Below are 19,317 nucleotides of genomic sequence, written 5' to 3' on the forward strand. Positions count from 1 at the left end.
AGTGTTGGGTGGGGTTACTGGGTTATGGGGATAGGGTGGAGGTGTTGACCTTGGGTTGGGTGCTCTTTCCAAGAGCCGGTGCAGACTCGATGGGCCGAATGGCCTCCTTCTGCACTGTAAATTCTATGATAATCTGAACAGCCAGTCGCCCAGCCACTACCAGCCTCCCCGAACAGGCGCCGGAATGTGGCGACTAGGGGCTTTTCACAGTAACTTCATTTGAAGCTTACTTGTGACAATAAGCGATTTTCATTTCATTTCACTAATCCCTGACAGTCTGACCTTCATAACCAGTGGCCTTGAACTTCTAAACAGCTCATGCCCTGTGGCGTCAGTGCTGCCTGAGCGTGGGGGTTAATTCTCACTGCAGTTGTCCTCTCCCATGTGTGTGGGTCTTCAGCCTCATGAGGCTGGAAAAAAAAACGATGCAACCTGGCCTCTCATGGGACACCACCCAAAAACCTGACGGTCGCTCCCAGTATGAACCCGATAGGTTCCCCTCCTCTCACCCACTTTCCAGCTGTCACTCTGGAAGGGCAATCCCTCAGCGGTTATATCACCGCAAGCCTAGCAAAGAGGACACAGGAAGCGCTACCTGCAAACCAGCAAAATCACCCCCATGGATTCAAAACAATCAAGTGGATAACTGCTAAGCATTTTTATTAATGTTTACTAAAATGCTGTTTGAAAACATGAACGTGCTGCACCGTGAAAAGATGTGATCGCATTTCAAGATTCTGGCATTGTTACGTACAATAATACAGGGCTCTCTCTTGAAGCAGAAACTGCTTTCTTAGTGAAAGAAATGAGTTGCTTTAGTAAGCAGCTCCAGTAGCAATGCCCTGCACAGTAAGCTGGATAGCTGCAGCAGTTGCTAGGTGGCAAGGAAAACCATTCAGCTGCCAAAAAGGAATTAGTTCTGGATATCTTAACCTGTGACAATATAAACCAATGAATGAAACAAGGCAATAAAATGGCAGCGCATTAGGGCACTCAGAGGGAAACTGCTCTGGGGAGTTTCCCACCTCACCTTTGTTTCAAAAAGTAAAATCCTATTTTTCCCGAATGAAGAATTTTAACATGAGCTTCCAAGGGGAAATTGAAGCTTTCTTGCATGCCATGAGCTTCAACAGAAAGAGTGCTGAAATCTTAATTGCATTTGTTAACTCCCTAGAGGGTTTGCTGAATTGCCACTGCCACAGTGACGTACGAGGCAAACGCCGAGTGCAACCCCCTCTGCAGCGAGTGCATCACCATAACGAAGCAAGATTCCATCTTCACAGTTATTAATATTTAATAAGTTTCTAATAAAGGAGGAAAAGGTATTAGTCAGGTTCATATTCAGGACAACTGGTTGCTGGCTAAAGCATAAATGACCGTTCAAATTAGGATGGTTTCATTTCAGCAATAATTCAGGGAGAAAAAACAGGGAAAGTACAACCTGCATCACTTGACGGTGCGTAATCTGCACAGGAAAATCAAAGCGATCATCATTATTAGTCTTTTCGTACAGACATGTATTGCATAAATGATAGAGATGCCTTAGCACGGGCCTAAGTTTGATAGAGAAGAAAAGCTAGGCGGGGGCAGCGGGGGGCACAAAAAATGTTTAAAATTAAAATAAATAAAAATCTTAATGCCAGCCTCAACAACCATGAATTTACAATCTTTTTAAAGCTGCAATTAATTTTATGACGTTGTAGACTCATGGGGAAAAGTGAGCTGTTTGTCCTGCACCTGGGGGATCAGGAGAGGGAGATAGGTGAGCTCCCGTTGAAGAGGGCTGAGAGGAGCTTTAGATATCTTGGGGTCCAGATAACTAGGACCTGGGGGGTCATGCACAGGCTTAACTTTTCGAGGCTGGTGGAGCAGATGGAGGAAGAGTTCAGGAGGTGGGACATGCTGCCGCTCTCGTTGGCGGGCAGAGTCCAGTCGATTAAGATGACGGTGCCTCCCCATATTGATCCCAAAGGTTTTTTTCAAAAGGGTGAATAAGTCTATTCTCGGGTTTGTGTGGGCGCGGAAGGCCCCGAGAGTTAGGAGGGTATTCTTGGCCCAGCGAAGAAGGGAGGTAGGAGGTTTGGTGTTGCCCAACCTGTGTGGGTATTACTGGGCGGCGAATGTGGCAATGATTCGCAGGTGGGTGACGGAGGGGGAGGGTGACGCATGGAAGAGATTGGAGGTGGTGTCCTGTGTGGGTACGAGTCTGGAGGCTTTGGTGACGGCCCCACTTCCACTCCCCCCGGCAAAGTACTCCACGAGTCCGGTAGTGGTGACGTCCCTCAAAATCTGGGGGCAGTGGAGGCGGCATAGGGGGGAAGTGAAGGCCTCAGTCTGGGCCCCGATACGGGGCAATCACCGTTTTGCGCCAGGGAGGACGGGTGGTGGATTTGGGAGTTGGCACAGGGCAGGCATCAGACAGATTGGGGACCTCTTCCTTGAAGGGAAGTTCGCGACTCTGGAGGAGCTGGAGGGGAAGTGGAACCTCCCTCCTGGGAACGCTTTCAGGTATATGCAGATCAGGGCATTTGTTAAGCGGCAGGTGGCGGAGTTTCCGCGGCTGCCGCCAAGGGGGGTGCAGGATAGGGTGCTCTCGGGGACGTGGGTCAGTGAGGGGAAGATCTCGGCAATTTATCAGTTGATGCAGGAGGAGGAGGAGGCCTCAGTAGAGGAGCTCAAAGCGAAATGGGAGGAAGAGCTAGGGGAAGAGATTGAGGGTGGAACGTGGTCGGACGCTCTGGAGAGAGTGAACTCGTCCTCTTCTTGCGCACGGCTCAGCTTAATTCAGCTGAAGGTGCTGCATAGGGCGCACATGACAGGGGCCAGGATGAGCCGGTTCTTTGGAGGCCCAGCGAACCACACCCATATGTTTTGGGCATGTCCGGCCTTGGAGGGGTTTTGGAAGGGGGTGGCGGGGACTTTGTCTGAAGTGGTCGGGTCTTGGGTCAAGCCGGGCTGGGGGCTCGCGATCTTTGGGGTAGCTTCGGAGCCGGGAGTGCAGGAGGCGAGAGAGGCCGGAATTCTGGCCTTTGCGTCTCTAGTAGCCCGGCGCAGGATTTTGTTACAGTGGAGGGATACGTGGCCCCCGAGTTCGGAGGCCTGGATCAACGACATGGCTGGGTTTATCAAGCTGGAGAAGGTTAAGGCTGCCCTGAGGGGGTCGGTACAGGGGTTCTTTCGGCGGTGGCAGCCCTTTCTTGATTTCCTGGCGAAGGGGTGGAGGGTGGTCAGTCTCAGCAGCAACTTGGGGGGGGGGGTTCGGGGCTGGTTAAGGGGGTTTGTTTTTGCCACGGTGGACTTGTCATTTTCTTCTTTCTTGTATTGTTGTTTGTTATTATTTATTATTCTGTTTTGGGGGGGGGGGGGGGGGGGGGGGGAGATAGTTCTTTTCTTGTTTTGGTGTAGGACCACACCTTGTCTACTTTAACTGTGGGGAGAAAATTTGTTGTTGAAAAACTTGAATAAAATTTTTTTTTTTTTTAAGTTTCCACCCACCCTTCTTCATCTCACCCCATCAATATGGCATTCCAATCATTTCTGTCTCATGTGCCTCTGTAGTTTCCTTTAATTGTATCTATGTTATATCTATGTCGAGTTCCACATTCTATCCACACACTGGGTAAAGACGTTTATCCTGAATTCCCTATTGGATTTATTAATGATGTCCTTGTGTTAAGGGTTATTGGTTTGGCTACAAGTAGAAACACAGGGCTGAATTTTCTATTTTTATTCAAAGTGCTGGCTCATGCGAGAAAAGCGGTTTGCAATCCATCAGCTGCAATGCTGGCTTTTCCCGCCATATTTTCTAGCACTTTGGAAGAAAGAAAATGCCGGAGGCGGGTCCCGCGCTGTCATGCTTCACAGTGCTGCTCGAGTGTTGGGATGATTTGGAGGGGAAGACACTAATAACATTGAAATGTATTTAAATGAAGTTCCCGACCATCCTGGGCATGAACGACGTTACGTCAATGGCAGGGATAATTGTGCCGCAAGAGCTCGTTGGTGAGATTCTCGTTTTTGGCCTCGCACAAGATTTTGCACCACCGTCGAACGGGGACACAAAATCCCGGCAACCTTCTCCGCATCTATCCTTTCATAATCTTGAAGACCTCTACCTGAACACCCCTCAGCCGTCTACATTTCAGAGAAAAGAGCCTCACCCAGCCGCTTCTATCTGTTTTGGTAGACATACCCTCTCAGTACTGGTACCATTCTAGCAAATCTTTCTTCCAACGTCCTCAGTTTCTCCATATCCTTTTATATTGCGGAGACCAGAACTGTGCAAAAAATAACCTACTGTGTAACTTGCAACTTTTCATACTTGTGTGCCTGTTTGTGTTGCAAAGGTGAATTGTATATTCTGAATTCTCCCTCCGTGTGACCGAACAGGCGCTGGGGTGTGGCGACTCGGAGATTTTCACAGTAATGTCATTGCAGTGTTAATGTACGCCTACTTGTGACACTAATAAAGATTATTATCTCCGTTTGAAAACAATTGCACGGCCTCAAGTTTAACAAAACTTTTCTGGTTTCAATTCTAGAAATACACCCCAGTGCTGGATTTGCTATTTTAAAAGTTTCTTATTAACCTGTCGCTTATGACGATTTATGTAACCCAAGGAACGCTTGCACCTACAGATTCCCGTTATCCAGGTGGCAAGTGGCCTCCTTATGCTTCCTGCCACAATGTACCATATACATATCTATATTAAAATTCATGTACCAATTTGCATCCATCTGCTATATTTATTAAATAGAATATAGCGATGCTGCTCGAGGTGCTCAACCAAGATCAAATGGTTGGCCCTCAACTCTAGTTTGTAGAACAAGGGCTTCAGCACAGGAGTTAGCGATTGTACCGGGTGGAACAATGGGACTCCGAGACAATCAATTGGAGGGAAAAAGAGCATAGAAAGGCAAGGCACCTGTGACGCAGCCAGAGAGGCATCAATGTCCACATATGTGGCAGGCAAATTATTACGTAACTGGACCTTCTAAAACATTCCTGAGAAAAACAGGGCAGGATTTTCCCTGCAGGTTTCTGAATCCCGCCATTGAGACAAAATGGGAGCCAGAAGCCAGCAATTGTGCGGGAAACACTCATTGTGGTTTCCCTTGCTCGGCCTGGCCAACTAAAGGGCAGCAGGAAGGCTCTTGGAGTTGGAGGGCTAATCAAAGGGCTTTTCAGTCTGAAAGGAGCAGCTGGCTGCAAAAGACAGTAAGGCAGGGAGAGGGTGTTTAGAAACGGAGGTGCCCTCTCCTCAGCTATCGCAGTCAGGCCATTGCTGTGCAAGGGCGGATTGGGGGGGACATTTTTACCAGGTGGCTTGTAGGTATTCCTGCACCCAGGCAGGCAGGGGTGGGATTGTGGTCCTGTCTGGAGTGCTGGCCCTTCAGTCTGCTGTTGGGAGGCTCTCTCCAGCCACCTAAACTGGCTCCCGTCACCTGCAGAGAACCAGTGGCTCACTGGAAAATCCCCGTCCCTCTCCTCTCCACATGCCGCCTCCACAGAAATGGCGCTCAGACCAAATTGAGCTCCTGGGGAACAGGTAAGTGTTACTTTTAGCTTCGACCCGCCCCTGATGCGGCTCCAACACCTGCCCATATCAATAATGGCAATATGAACAACCAGCCTACATCTATTCATCTCTTACAGTTTCTCCAGAGGAGGGAAGGGGTTCAAGCTTCTGCAGGTGAAAAACACAAAACAGGAAATAAATATTAATTTTAAAAAATAGGAATCCAGCGAACAAAATATTATCTGAGGGCAAAAGGTATCATTGCAAGCTTACCTACGAATCATAACTGCATTCTGAATAAATAAAACTATATAAAAGCGTTTCATTTATTTCTAAAAATATTTACATTTTCGAACATCCTTTACAGCAATTTAGCTGCAATATGTGGCTAGAAATAAGTCACAAAGTTCGGGATTCAAGTCTGCAGATGCACGGTAATTATATTATGGGCTGAGTTGGCTGTAGGCTGTGAGCTGTTGTAGGCTGCATTGCTGGGGTTGGACCGAATTGAATGATCCTTCTATAAAATCTCTTCCATTTTTTTGAAAGGCTATCGTATGTCTCAGAACTGATGGATCTGTAAATATTTCAAATTTGATGGGTGAGACATCTCAGAAATATTCACTGTGCTTTTACAATGTTGGAGCAGTAAAACCTGAATAAGCAAGTTTATAAGCACAACAAGCTGGTAAACAACTGTTACTATCCCAGTTGATGTTATAATGGGACAGGAAGATCCCAGAATGGAACCCTGTCTCAAAAGGCCATGAGTTTTACTTTACAAAAAATGAAATATGGAGGAACAGAGTCGCAGGGCTGCTAATTAGTTCTAAAAAAACTGTATTAAACATGCAAAATTTGGATTATTCTACAACACTCCATAGCTTAACAATTGCACACATATTTTAAGATTAACACAGCTGACAAAGTACATTTGAAGCCAAAATGGTCTCATTGACTCACAAAGTCCTTTTTTTGTTAAAGCACACAGATTGGCTGTGATAAAATACACTCTCCACCCTGAATCTAAGTTAGTGTCTGTGTATTTCTCCTCAGAATCCTCCCGGATGATCGTCACCTGAAGAGTTTCAAAACTCCACTCCCAAAACACGTTTTAAAATCTTCTTTCATAATAAAGCTTTCCATTAGCAGGTTGCATTGTAAAATCTACTCGATGTTTTCCAAAGGATTCTTTTGAAACAGAGCTTCCTCTCCACTTCTATTAGTGAATCCACTCCAGGTCTTGACTACTTTTACACACACAAATTCAGATATCTAGTCACAATTATTTCAATTAACATCTCAAACTGTAGCAAGATATCACAAACCTTAGAACCACTTCAGATATCTTTCTGACTTCTCACTAGCTTTACAGTTCTGTGATTTGAAATGAACAGTATGCTGTACTGCTCCAGTTCCTCTTTGTTTCTTTAATTTCAGGCTCCCTGGAAACTTCTCTTCATTTCTCCAGTTTCCTTAAGTAGGGTCCTTCAGATTTCTGGCACTGGCTTTCTTAACCATTACTCTACTGTATGGCTTTTCGGCTAGCAAAGTTGAGAGAGATGCTCCCTCTTTAGTTGCCTGTCACCAACTGCTGTAGCTTCCAGTTAAAACTAAAGAACAAAAGAAAGATGTTTCCCCTTACAAGTGCCTCTAGTTGCTCGGCAACTATATTTATTCTTCACTCCGTAGCTCTCTCAATAACAATAGAATCCTAATTGAAATCAACCCCCACACATACAAACAGCAGGAATCTAACTATAGGTCCCTTCCAGGCACAGAAACGTTGCATTAAATCCTCCTAAAACTATACCTTATTTCTAATGCTTACCAATACAAATATAAATCTCTTAAAGCTACTTTTGTTTCCCTGACACAACCTGCAACTACTGAAATACTAAAAAAAAGCCTCACTTTCATTGATTGTAGAAGATGTGACTTATCACTTTCTATTTAGTAAGAAATTGAACTTAACTGGAAAGTACTAACTTATGGAACTACAATGCATAAAAGATGCATTGAAGTAAAACTACCATCAGTCAGTGCTGTCTAGGAGAATGGCTCATGAAAAAAAAAAATCAGCTATGATGCGAATCTGTCAAATATGGCTTTCCTTAAATCAGGTTTTGTGTCGCACACGAATTTAGAAGGGTTACAAAGTAACTGTTTATATTATGAAGCTTTTATTTGTGGTTGCATTACCACAGCGGTAACACGAACAAACTTTATTCTAAAACAATATACAAAGATGGCTGATATCAAATTTAATCGTAGGCGTGATCACTTATTACGGCCGTTCATATTTTCACACGTGAAAAAAAAATACACAAGCAGGCACACACACACATGTAAAATCTGAGACCGAGGACAAATCACAGCAACTACGCTGTTTTCAATAGCTTCACAGTCTAAATATGGACACCCTCTTCACGTGTACATGGACGCTGCAGCTTATTTTGCAGGAAAGCCTCCTGCATTGAAAGTGAGCAGAGTCTGCGCAAAGGAAAAGAGCAGATGCCCTATTCTCTGGAGACTTGTTCCAGGACAGTTATCCCAGCATTCATGTGCAACAAGGTTACAGCACTCTGAAAGGAGAGCTATTTTTAGTCGCGGGAAATAAATCAAAACGGACAAGGCACTCTCACGCCTGAAAAGACTGCGATGCTCAAGCAAAAAAAAAGGTTTACATGAACTTTTCAGCTAAAATGGGGAAATGATCATCAGGAAAGATGAAGCGTTTATTTAAAAGGCTGAGAGGTACTTACTTGTCTGAAAAATCAGATTCAAGAAATTCATGGGTACGTTTTCTGCTCCTGTAAGGAAGAAAAAGCCAATTCGAAATTTAAGGAAAAGGGGATAGCTTTTGTAATAGAATATATAAAAATAGCTCGTAAAATTCTATGGTACACTAAAAATAGAGGCTGCTTCAGCTAGCTTTTTATAGTATGGCAGGCAAGAATTTTTAGTTTCCATAAACGTTTACTTACACACACACAAAAAAAATCCTGCAATTGCAGCATTTTAAAATAAATTAATGCACTTCACAGCTTACTATTTTGGGGATATTTCACTGCACCGTGCACTTTTTCAGAATAATTAGGAAAAAATACATCACTCCAAGACGTCACCGTAAGTATTAAAGTATATATAATTCCGCACATATTAGTTCCTGTGACAGCTCTATTACAACATTAAGAACTCAATGTTCCCTTTCCAGTCATTCATGTTCTTGGGAAGCTACCAATGGGAATCAAGAGCAAAAATAGAACTGCCAATGAAGGATAATCACTGATGACTGCTTTTTCGGCCTTCTCCCTAGTGTAAGAACGTCAAACTATAGCCCGTAGGTGATTCCCAACACATTTGTCCCATTAAGCCCAAGCAGCTCAGTTCTAATTGCCATTACGTTTCTTACTTGCCAATTTTCTTCGGTTTGAATTTCATGGGGATTTAGAAATGTTACTCCTGGTCCGGCTACCGGTGGCAAAACCTTAAATCAAGACACCAAGGTCTGTTACGATCCGCAGTTTAAGATTGATGCAAATTGTTGGGAACATTGGATAAACTAATTCGCAGATTTTTATAAAAAAGTAAAATAAAAGCAAGAGGAAATAAGTCCTAGAAACCTCAGCACAGAGTGGGATCATTTGGTTCTTGGTATCTGTGCAGCTGTTAGTTCTACATTGGAGATACCATTCTATCCATTTCCATGTTGTTGCCTCATATAATCTCACACTTTAGATCGCACAATTAACTAATAGGGATGTTGGGAGATAGGTCATCATTGAACAACCAGCCTGAACAAAGGACAATTCTAACTTCCAGACTCATATTCTTTTTTTTTTAGCAGTTGCACCAAACTTGTAACAATGGGAGGGATTCTCCAGTCTAATTTGTGATGGGACCCGTTGCAAGCAAGAGTGGAAAACTTGGCGTTCCCGCCAAACCTTCATTCACTCTCAGCGGCACCAGAAACTCCAAATTTCGAGGATGGAAGATCTTGGCCACGGCCTTTGCCTCTTTCCAAAAAGATAATGGGCTGTATTCCCCACACACCCTCCAACTGAAAATTAATTGTCATCCCACCTACTTGAAACCTGGCCACCCCACAGCGATATTACATTGGGATCAGTCTTAATTGTTTTAAAATGGGACCCCCCCCCCCCCCCAACCTAAGGGGGAAGTGCCGCCCTGGAGACAGATTCTTGTTTGAATGGTGGACCTGATGCAATTGCAGGCAGTCCCCAGGAAGAAGCATGATGGACGTTGGACTTAAAAAGTTAAGTCTGGCATTTTTTGAACAGGCCCGGCTGGCAGGTTCCGGTGTGTGGGCAGGGAATTCTGGGCCTGACAGGTCAGGGTGGCGGAGGGTTAAAGAGGGGGGATACAATCTTGGAAGTGGGATGGTGTGCATCGGATGGGTAAAGGGGACCCCTCCAAAAGAGGTATCTTCTTGGCAGCCCGATCTCTGGCCAGCAAGTTCAGCTCCTCAGTGATGAGACAAATTCGACGATAGCCCAGTGAGAGCAGGGCCCAGAAAAGTGACGAAGTGTGGTTAGATAGTGGTGGGGAACTCGCCGACAGATCCAGGAAGAAAACCCCAGCCAAACGCGCTTGATATGAAACTTAGGGACTCTTCTGTTAAATTGCGCCCCTCATTTCCTTGTTATATATTTTTGCTGTTATCATTTTAAAAAATTCATTTAGAGTACCTAATTAGTTTTTTTTCCAATTAAGGGGTAATTTAGCGTGGCCAATCCACCTACCCTGCACATCTTTGGGTTGTGGGGGTGAAACCCACGCAGACATGGGGAGAATGTGCAAACTCCACACAAGTGACCCATGACCGGGACAGAACCCGGGTCCTTGACGCCGTGAGGCAGCAGTGCTAACCACTGTGCCGCCGTGCCGCCCTGCTGTTATCATTTTGATTCATGGATACTTATGACATATATCTTTTTTTTTTTAAAAAGTGTTTTTATTGGGGTTTCACATCTTATATTTTACAATTCACAGGTTACATATCACAAAACTACGCAAAAAAATAAAGTAAAAAAGACAAACAGAAATCAGCACATATATATTTACATATATCTTCCCTCCCGCTGTGGCCATGGCCCCCCCTTTAGTCGACATACATCTATTACAATCCAGTGTGGCGAGAGCATGTATTCACAGGTGTCTATTTACAGATTAGTTCGGTCTTCAGCTTGCCCTCGAACCAGTCCCGTGCAGCTTTGTCCCTTGTTCCTCTTGTTTTCGTTTGTGTCTCCCCCCCTGCACTTGGGTGGTACTGCTGTTCGCCAGCAGAGCAGGTTTCTCTGGCAGGCGATCAGGGAGGCAAACCCTACGGTGTCAGCCTCCTCTCCCCATAAAGAGTTCTGGCTGATCTGAAGGCCTGAAGAATGCCACTTTTGGGCCGGGCTCCATCCTCACTCCCACGACCTTGGACATCGCCTAAAAAAAAGGTTGTCCAGTACCCGACATGACCTGGGCAGGCCCAGAACACGTGGATGTGGTTGGCTGGGCCTACCTGGCACTGTCCGCATTTGTCCTCCACCTTCAGAAGGAATCCACTCATTTGGGTTCTGGTTAGGTGAGGTCTGTGCATCAGCTTTAGCTGCATTAGGCTCAGCCCTGAGCACATGGAGGTGAAGTTCGCCCTGTGCAGTGCTTTGATCCAGAGTCCTCCCCCTAGCTCTATGTCTAGTTCCTCCTCCCATTTTTCCATTGTCTCCAGGGAGGGAGCGTACCTCCTCCAACAGTCGCGCATAAAGCTCTGCACAGTTTCCCTTCTCTTGGAACCCTGCTTCCAGCTGATCTTCCATTAACAAGTGTCCTGGTATCTGGGGGCACGTCGTTGCTTCTTTACGGAGGAAGTTTTTGACTTGAATCTATCTCAGGTCGTTTCCTCTTGCTAATTGGAACCTCTCCATGAGTTCCCCCAGGGCCGCAACAATGCCATATATCTTTAAATCAAGCAGGGTTACAAAACGGAACACTGTGCTAGCCTTTGCAAAGCAGAACTCAGACTTTTAGGCATCTGAGAGATTGGTGGGACCCGGTTTGACTGGTTGGCTGGTGGCCAATGAATTGATCAAATGGCTGTATTCTGCCCGGCAACAGGCGGTGATTGGGATCATTTTCAGAGAGCGAGGGGAAGCAGTCAGGGAGTTGGACACACAGAGGAAAGGAGCTATGTGAGTCTCTCTCTCTCCCTCTCTCGTGTTTTCTACAGAAAAGCTGCTGCATTTCTGAAACTGCAGAGGCCTCAACCATAGAATCACAGAGTTTACAGTGCAGAAGGAGGCCATTCGGCCCAGCAGGTAGACGTAAAGCGGATATTTCCCATTATTGGGCATTCTAGAGCAAGAGGCCATAGTGTCAGGCTACGGTTTGGTAGATTTAAGACCGAAATGAGGAGCAATTACTTCACTCAAAGGATCATGAATCTGTGGAATTTTCTACCCCAGAGTGCAGTGGACGCCGGACAACTAAACAAATTTGAAGAGATGGATAGGTTTTTAATTAGTGCAGGGGAATGAAGATTATGGGGAACGGGTAGGAAGTTGGAGATGAGGCTGAGATGAGATCAGCCATGATCGTATTGAATGGCAGAGCAGGCTTGAGAGGCTGAACTACCTACTCCTAGTTCTTACACTGGGTGAGATGTATGTAAGGTGTAAGAGCAAAGGATGGTGGGTGGGTTGGCATTAAGTTGGCATGGGGCTATAAGGGGCCACGAGGATGGATGGCAGTCATTAAACTGACTGTATGATGAGCCATTGACGGTGCGCCTGCTGAGTGTTTCCAGCATTTTCTGTTTACACTTTTCCAGCATCTGCAGAATTTTGTCTTTGTGTCAATAAAAGACAACCAACATTCTTTTCTTTTCCCGTTTTGATATATTTTCCTTCCCTTTCTCCACACCCTACTGCACAGGCGAATGGGTGAGCTAACCCCATGGCATCTGCTAATGAGTAAGGTTCTGGACTTACCCTCCCAGCTTCTGCTCAGTGTCTCCCCATGATAGAGCCAAGAATGAAATGCAGCAGCGCACTACTGCATAGACTTCATAGAGTCTCAACTTTCTAAAAATAGCAGTTTGAATGAAAGTTTTGAAGGCCAACACACAAAAAAGTGAAGAGCAATTAAAAAAATCTTTATTCTTTCATCGATCGTGGACGGGCAGGGTTAATGAGGGCATTTGTTGCCCATTCCCTAATCTAGGCTGTTTCAGAGGGCATTTGAGAGCCTACCACATTGCTGTGGGACTGGAGTCACATGTAGGCCAGGCCAGGTAAAGGACAGCCCGTTTCCTTCCCCAAGGGGCATTAGTGAACCAGATGGATTTTTACAACAATCTATGACAGCTGTCATGGCCACCACCACCGAGACTAATTAGCTTTATATCCCAGATTCATGAAATTAATTCAAATCCAACCAGCTGCCGTGGTGGGATTTGAACACATGTCCCCAGAGCACGAGTCTGGGACTCTGGATTACTCGTCCGGTGACATTACCACTGTTCTCCCTTCTTCCCTGAATTGCTAGAATCATGCAGGTTTACAGCAGAATCCAAGGTTAATGAAGCCACTGAGCATGCATTAGCTCTCGGAAAGAACCTTGCACTTTTCCCCATTCCATTGCTCCTTCCTCATACCAATTCAAGTTTTACTATTTCATTCATTTATTCCCTGGTAAAACCCCTAATGGATTTTGCTTCCATTATGGCTTCTGGAAGGCATTCAAAGCAAGCCTCTGCATAAAAATAAAATCTCTAGCTTCCCGTTATCCAGCAGTGAAGAGTATTTAAAATCAGGTCTTCAACATTTTGACACATTTACACACAGGTGACTCACGCTGGGTTACTTCCAGAGGTGCCTGCAACCTCCAGTACCGCTTCCAGTCCTCTTGTGGGGGCATTGAACAGTGCTGGTTGGGGAGCTGGTTGAAAGGTGGCAGCCTCACAGCAGAGCTGTGGCCAACAGCCACACAAGAAAACTGCAACATCATTAGATATCTACCAGGAGGAAGTACACCACCAATTTCCCCTTTACCCTACCTCCACCCTGGACCACAACCTGTGGCACCCACAGCAACTCAATCCCACAAGCTCCACACAAATTAGGAATTGGAATCTCCACCTTTCTTGCTAAGTAGCAAGCCACCCAGTGCATTTACTTATACTAAACTATCCAGCACTAGCTGTGAATTTAACACTCACGATTTTAGGCACCAGGAATGCAATTAACATTGCAATGCATGGTTTTTTAAAAACACAATTCATAGAACATAGAACACTACAGCGCAGTACGGGCCCTTCGGCCCTCGATGTTGCGCCGACCTGTGAAACCATCTGAAGCCTATCTGACCTACACTATTCCATTTTCATCCATATGTCTATCCAGTGACCACTTAAATGCCCTTAAAGTTGGCGAGTCTACTACTGTTGCAGGCAGGGCGTTCCACACCCCTTCCTACTCTCAGAAGGGGCAAAGGAAAAAGCAGAAAACTGATAAATATACAATGATCTGTTTTAACGCAACAGCGACATTCAAAGAGACCCCTCAATAGTGACAAGATCAAGGATGTACGCAATATTAGCTTCACAAAAGCAAGATCAAGTAGATAGATAGATAGAGAAATACAGCACAGAACAGGCCCTTCGGCCCACGATGTTGTACCGAACTTTTGTCCTAGGTTAATCATAGAATTTTGGACACCAAGGGCAATTTATCATGGCCAATCCACCCAACCTGCACATCTTTGGACTGTGGGAAGAAACCGGAGTACCTGGAGGAAACCCACGCACACACGGGGAGGACGTGCAGACTCCACACAGACAGCGACCCAAGCCGAAATCGAACCTGGGACCTTGGAACTGTGAAGCAATTGTGCTATCCACAATGCTACCGTGCTGCCCTTAAGAAGAAATTAATCTACACTCCATTATTCTACCCTAATCCATGTACCTATCCAATAGCCGCTTGAAGGTCCCTAACGTTTCCGACTCAACTACTTCCACAGGTAGTGCATTCCATGCCCCCACTACTCTCTGGGTAAAGAACCTACCTCTGACATCCCCCCTATATCTTCCACCATTTATCTTAAATTTATGTCCCCTTGTAATGGTTTGTTCCAGCTGGGGAAAAAGTCTCTGACTACTCTATCTATTCCCCATATCATCTTATAAACCTCTATCAAGTCGCTCCTCATCCTTCTCCGTTCTAATGAGAAAAGGCCTAGCACCCTCAACCTTTCCTCGTAAGACCTCCTCTCCATTCCAGGCAACATCCTGGTAAATCTCCTTTGCACCTTTTCCAAAGCTTCCACCTCCTTCCTAAAATGAGGTGACCAGAACTGCACACAGTACTCCAAATGTGGCCTGACCAAGGTTTTGTACAGCTGCATCATCACCTCACAGCTCTTAAATTCAATCCCTCTGCTAATGAACGCTAGCACGCCATAGGCCTTCTTCACAGCTCTATCCACTTGAGTGGCAACTTTCAAAGATCTATGAACATAGATCCCAAGATCTCTCTGCTCCTCTACATTGCCAAGAACCCTACCGTTAACCCTGTATTCCGCATTCATATTTGTCCTTCCAAAATGGACAACCTCACACTTGTCAGGGTTAAACTCCATCTGCCACTTCTCAGCCCAGCTCTGCATCCTATCTATGTCTCTTTGAAGCCGACAACAGCCCTCCTCACTACCGACAACTCCACCAATCTTCGTATCATCTGCAAATTTACTGACCCACCCTTCAACTCCCTCATCCAAGTCGTTAATGAAAATCACAAACAGCAGAGGACCCAGAACTGATCCCTGCGGTACGCCACTGGTAACTGGGCTCCAGGCTAAATATTTGCCATCCACCACCACTCTCTGTCTTCTATCGGTTAGCCAGTTCGTTATCCAACTGCCCAAATTTCCCACTATCCCATGCCTCCTTACTTTCTGCATAAGCCTACCATGGGGAACCTTATCAAATGCCTTACTAAAATCCATGTATACTACATCCACTGCTTTACCTTCATCCTTAGATGTAAAAGATCGCACAACATCTTTTTGAAGAAGTACAAGGAGTTTTCCCCAGTGTCCTGGACAACATTTATCAGCATCACAAAAAAAAAGTATCTCCTTGTTATCCCATTGCTTTTGTGGGATCCTGCTATGCTTTATATTCAGCATATGTAATTGCTATCGATATGTTAACAAATGGCTGTATTTGGCAAAAGTGGGAGTGGATATGGTCCATGGTACAGAAGAAAGTTTCTTCTTGTAATCATGGTTGTACTGGTTCAAAGGAAAAGCATTGGTTGCATTTGCAATACCATAAGCTCTTGATCAGTGTGCCTCACACTGAAAGGTCTGATTCTTTACTGAGCCAAAAACACTAGAGTAATATAAAACCAGCTATACTCATTGGTGGTAGAGATCTGACATGGGGTGATTTGGCTTCAACTCTCCCACTGCTAATGTCAACAAAGGGTCAAGTAAACATTTCATAGACTCCCTACAGCACCGAAGGAGGCCATTCGGCCCATCAGGTCTGCACCAACCATTCGAAGGAGCACTCTACCCAGGTCCACTCCCTGTAACCTAACCTGCGCATCTTTGGACACTGAGCAATAATTTGGCATGGCCAATCCACCTAACCTGCACATCCTTGAGAGTTAACCCACAGGGAGAAAGTGCAAATTCCACAGAGACAGTCACCCAAGGGTGGAATTGAACTCTGGTCCCTGGTCTGTGAGGCAGCGTTTTGCTGGATAAGTTGCATTTGATTTTAATTGAGCACTTGGCTGGGAGGGATGATAGAAGACGGGCGGGGGGGAGGGAATAATAATAATCGCTTATTGTCACAAGTACACTTCAATGAGGTTACTGCGAAAAGCCCCTAGTCGCCACATTCCGGCACCTGTTCGGGGAGGCCGATGCGGGAAGTGAATCTGTGCCGCTGGCATTGTTCTGCATTACAAGCCAGCTGTTTAGCCCACTGTGCTAAACCAGCCCCAATAGAGAAGAAATCTTGTGATAAGCACCTCCAGCCTGCCTCCTTACTGTTTCCTGCTGTACTGAAAAACACAATAACATCAGAAACCACGTTACGACACTTCAATCTCTGTGTTAGCTGGAAGTCCAAGTTCCCAATAACAGCAGCGGTGCCCTCAACTAAACCATGGGTTTTGTGCGGCTGAGGTGAGGCACCTTAGGATTCCTTTCTTAAGATATCCATTCTGTTGCAGGATGTTGAGAATCGGGGCGGGATTCTCCGGGAATCGGCGGGGCGGGCAGAAATGGTGCAGTGGAGTGGCGGGAACCACTCCGGCGCCTGGCCGCTCCAAAGGTGCGGAAGGGGCTAGGCTGGCGCCGGAGTGGTTTGCGCCCCACCGGCCGGCGTGGAAGGCTTTTGGTGCTGCGCCAGCCAAAGGGAGTCCGCCGGCCGGCGCAGAATCGCGCATGCGCGGGATTCACCTTCGCTCCGGCCATCGCGGAGGATTACACGGCTGGCGTAGAGGAATAGAGTGCCCCCACGGCACAGGCCCGCCCGTGGATCGGTGGGCCCCGATCGCGGTCCAGGCCACCGCGGGGGCACCCCCCGGGGTCAGATCGCCCCCCCCCCCCCCTCCGAGGACCCCAGAGCCCGCCTGCGTCGCCAGGTCCCGCCGGTAAGGGACCTACTCCAATTTACGTCGGCGGGACCTGCATAGAACGGTGGGATTTCGGCCCATCGCGGGCTGGAGAATTAACAGAGAGGAGGGGGGGGGGCTGTGAGCGGCCGCCGACCGTGCGGCGTGATTCCCACCCCCCGCCAAATCTCCAGTGCCGGAGAATTCGGCAGCCGGCGGGGGGAGGGATTCATTCTATGTTATTGTTCGCATGTTAGACAGGGATTTGTAAAATGGCACAGTAATGCTGCTGCCAAACGCACAACAGCTGTGCAATTTAGAACAATTCCAAACTTTATCTCACAGTGTAAGATGTTGATCTGTTGAAACTGCCTTCTCGGGCTGCTGGGAATCCAGATGGGGTTACATAATATTTTACAACACAAGCCACTCAGCCCGACACATCGACGTCACTGTTTATGCTCCACACAGGGGTCCTCCAGTAAGGACATGAGAGCTTAAGTACAGGGGGAGGCCACTAGGTCCTTCAAGCCTGTTCTGTCATGCAATAAGCTCATGGTTGATCTCCTACCTCAATTCCACCTACCTGCACTATCCCCATATTCACTTATTCCCTTTGTGTCCAAAAATCTATCAATCTCATTCTTGAATATAATCGATGACTAAGAATCCACAGCTCCTGGAATGGAGAATTCCAAAGCTTCATAAGCCTCTGGGTGAAGCACTTTCTCTTCATCTCAGTCCTAAATGGTCGCTCCATTATTCCTGAGATAATGTCCGCAGGCTCTAGACTCTCTATCCGGGGGAAACAGCCTCTTCGCACCAACCCTGACCACCCTCAAAGAATTTTCTATGCTTCATTGAGATTATTTCCTGTCCGCTTTTAGAGAATATTGACCCAAACTGCTCAATCTTCCCATGAGGGACAATCCTCTTGCCCGCGGAAGGCTTGTGGCCCAGTGCAGTGGGTAGCATCCCTGCCTCTGAGCCAACGCTTCCAGGTTCGAGTCCCACTCCAGGATCTGAGGCCAAGGAAGGTTTGTGTTAGTAATGTGGCCAAACAGGTTGAGCGAGATCAATCTTCAAACAGGCCAGCGACAGGCTGTAAGAGCAGGAGAGACTCCTGGTCAGCCATCCTCGACGTGGAGCGGCGCCCCTCAAGATGAAAATCTGCCATGTGCCCCACCATGTGCAGGAAGAGAAACAATAATCTCCCAACTTGCTTCACAATGGTTAGCACTGTTGTTTCACAGCGCCAGGGTCCCAGGTTCGATTCCCGGCTTGGGCCACTGTCTGTGCGGAGTCTGCACATTCTGCCAGTGTCTGCGTGGGTTTCCTCCGGGTGCTCTGGTTTCCTCCCACAAGTCCCGAAAGACGTGCTTGTTAGGTGATTTGGACATTCCGAATTCTCCCTCTGTGTACCCGTACAGGCGCTGGAATGTGGTGACTAGAGGATTTTCAAAGTAACTTCATTGCAGTGTAAATGTAAGCCTACTTGTGACAATAATAAAGATTATTATTATCTCACCATCTCAACATATCTTTGCTAATTGTATTTCCGATTAGCATTTATTTCTTCTAAAGAGTGAATCACAGACAGTTGTTGCAGATACGAATTCAATACTCATATTCACACGGCGTACTCTAACAGTCTTGTGTATTTGTTGGTGAATCGGTTAGGACAAAAGGCAAAGTGTGCGAGCGTACTTCGCTGCGACTGCCATATTCCCTTGAATACTGAAAGGCGTGAGGTGCTTGTTATATAAATGTACACGTGTAAGGTACTTTTACCGGCACATGCAAGGTATTTTCTTCTAAAAATAGCCCAAGTGGCTGAAACTATGTTACTGCAGCCTCGCGTGCAAGAAGTCGGCAATTCCTGCTGGACAACGCTGCCCTGGGAGCATTTGTTGTCAGCGGACAGATGGCTGGACGGGGCAGTAGGAGATGGGTAGGAAATGCTCTGTACATAAAGTACATTGCCAATTTTGCAAAAACCACCAAGGGGCATTTCAAGTTTAATAAATTAGGCATCAAAATTATTTTCTTGGAAGAATTTCAACCTTGAGTTGATGCCAGTGCACCTGCAGATAAATAAACAAACTCCAGGCATTTTCCTCCATCCAATGTCTCCCTCCCTGACCAGCGGCACCACTGTC

General features: G+C 46.3%; 1 protein-coding gene across 8 annotated transcripts in view; it reads right to left on the minus strand.

Annotated features, from left to right (window-relative positions):
- Positions 1 to 19,317, minus strand: part of LOC119975414 (transcription factor Dp-2-like) — a 225,226-nt gene that overhangs the window by 40,214 nt on the left and 165,695 nt on the right. For 7 of the 8 annotated variants that reach the window (XM_038815035.1, XM_038815032.1, XM_038815030.1 and 4 more), the window contains one exon: positions 8,285 to 8,332. The exons of the other annotated variant lie outside the window; for it this stretch is intronic. In XM_038815035.1, the coding sequence (XP_038670963.1) occupies positions 8,285 to 8,332 (48 nt within the window). The remainder of the gene's footprint in view (positions 1 to 8,284; positions 8,333 to 19,317) is intronic. 8 annotated transcript variants of the gene reach the window in all.

Source organism: Scyliorhinus canicula, chromosome 13, assembly GCF_902713615.1.
Source record: "Scyliorhinus canicula chromosome 13, sScyCan1.1, whole genome shotgun sequence".
NCBI lineage: Eukaryota > Metazoa > Chordata > Chondrichthyes > Carcharhiniformes > Scyliorhinidae > Scyliorhinus > Scyliorhinus canicula.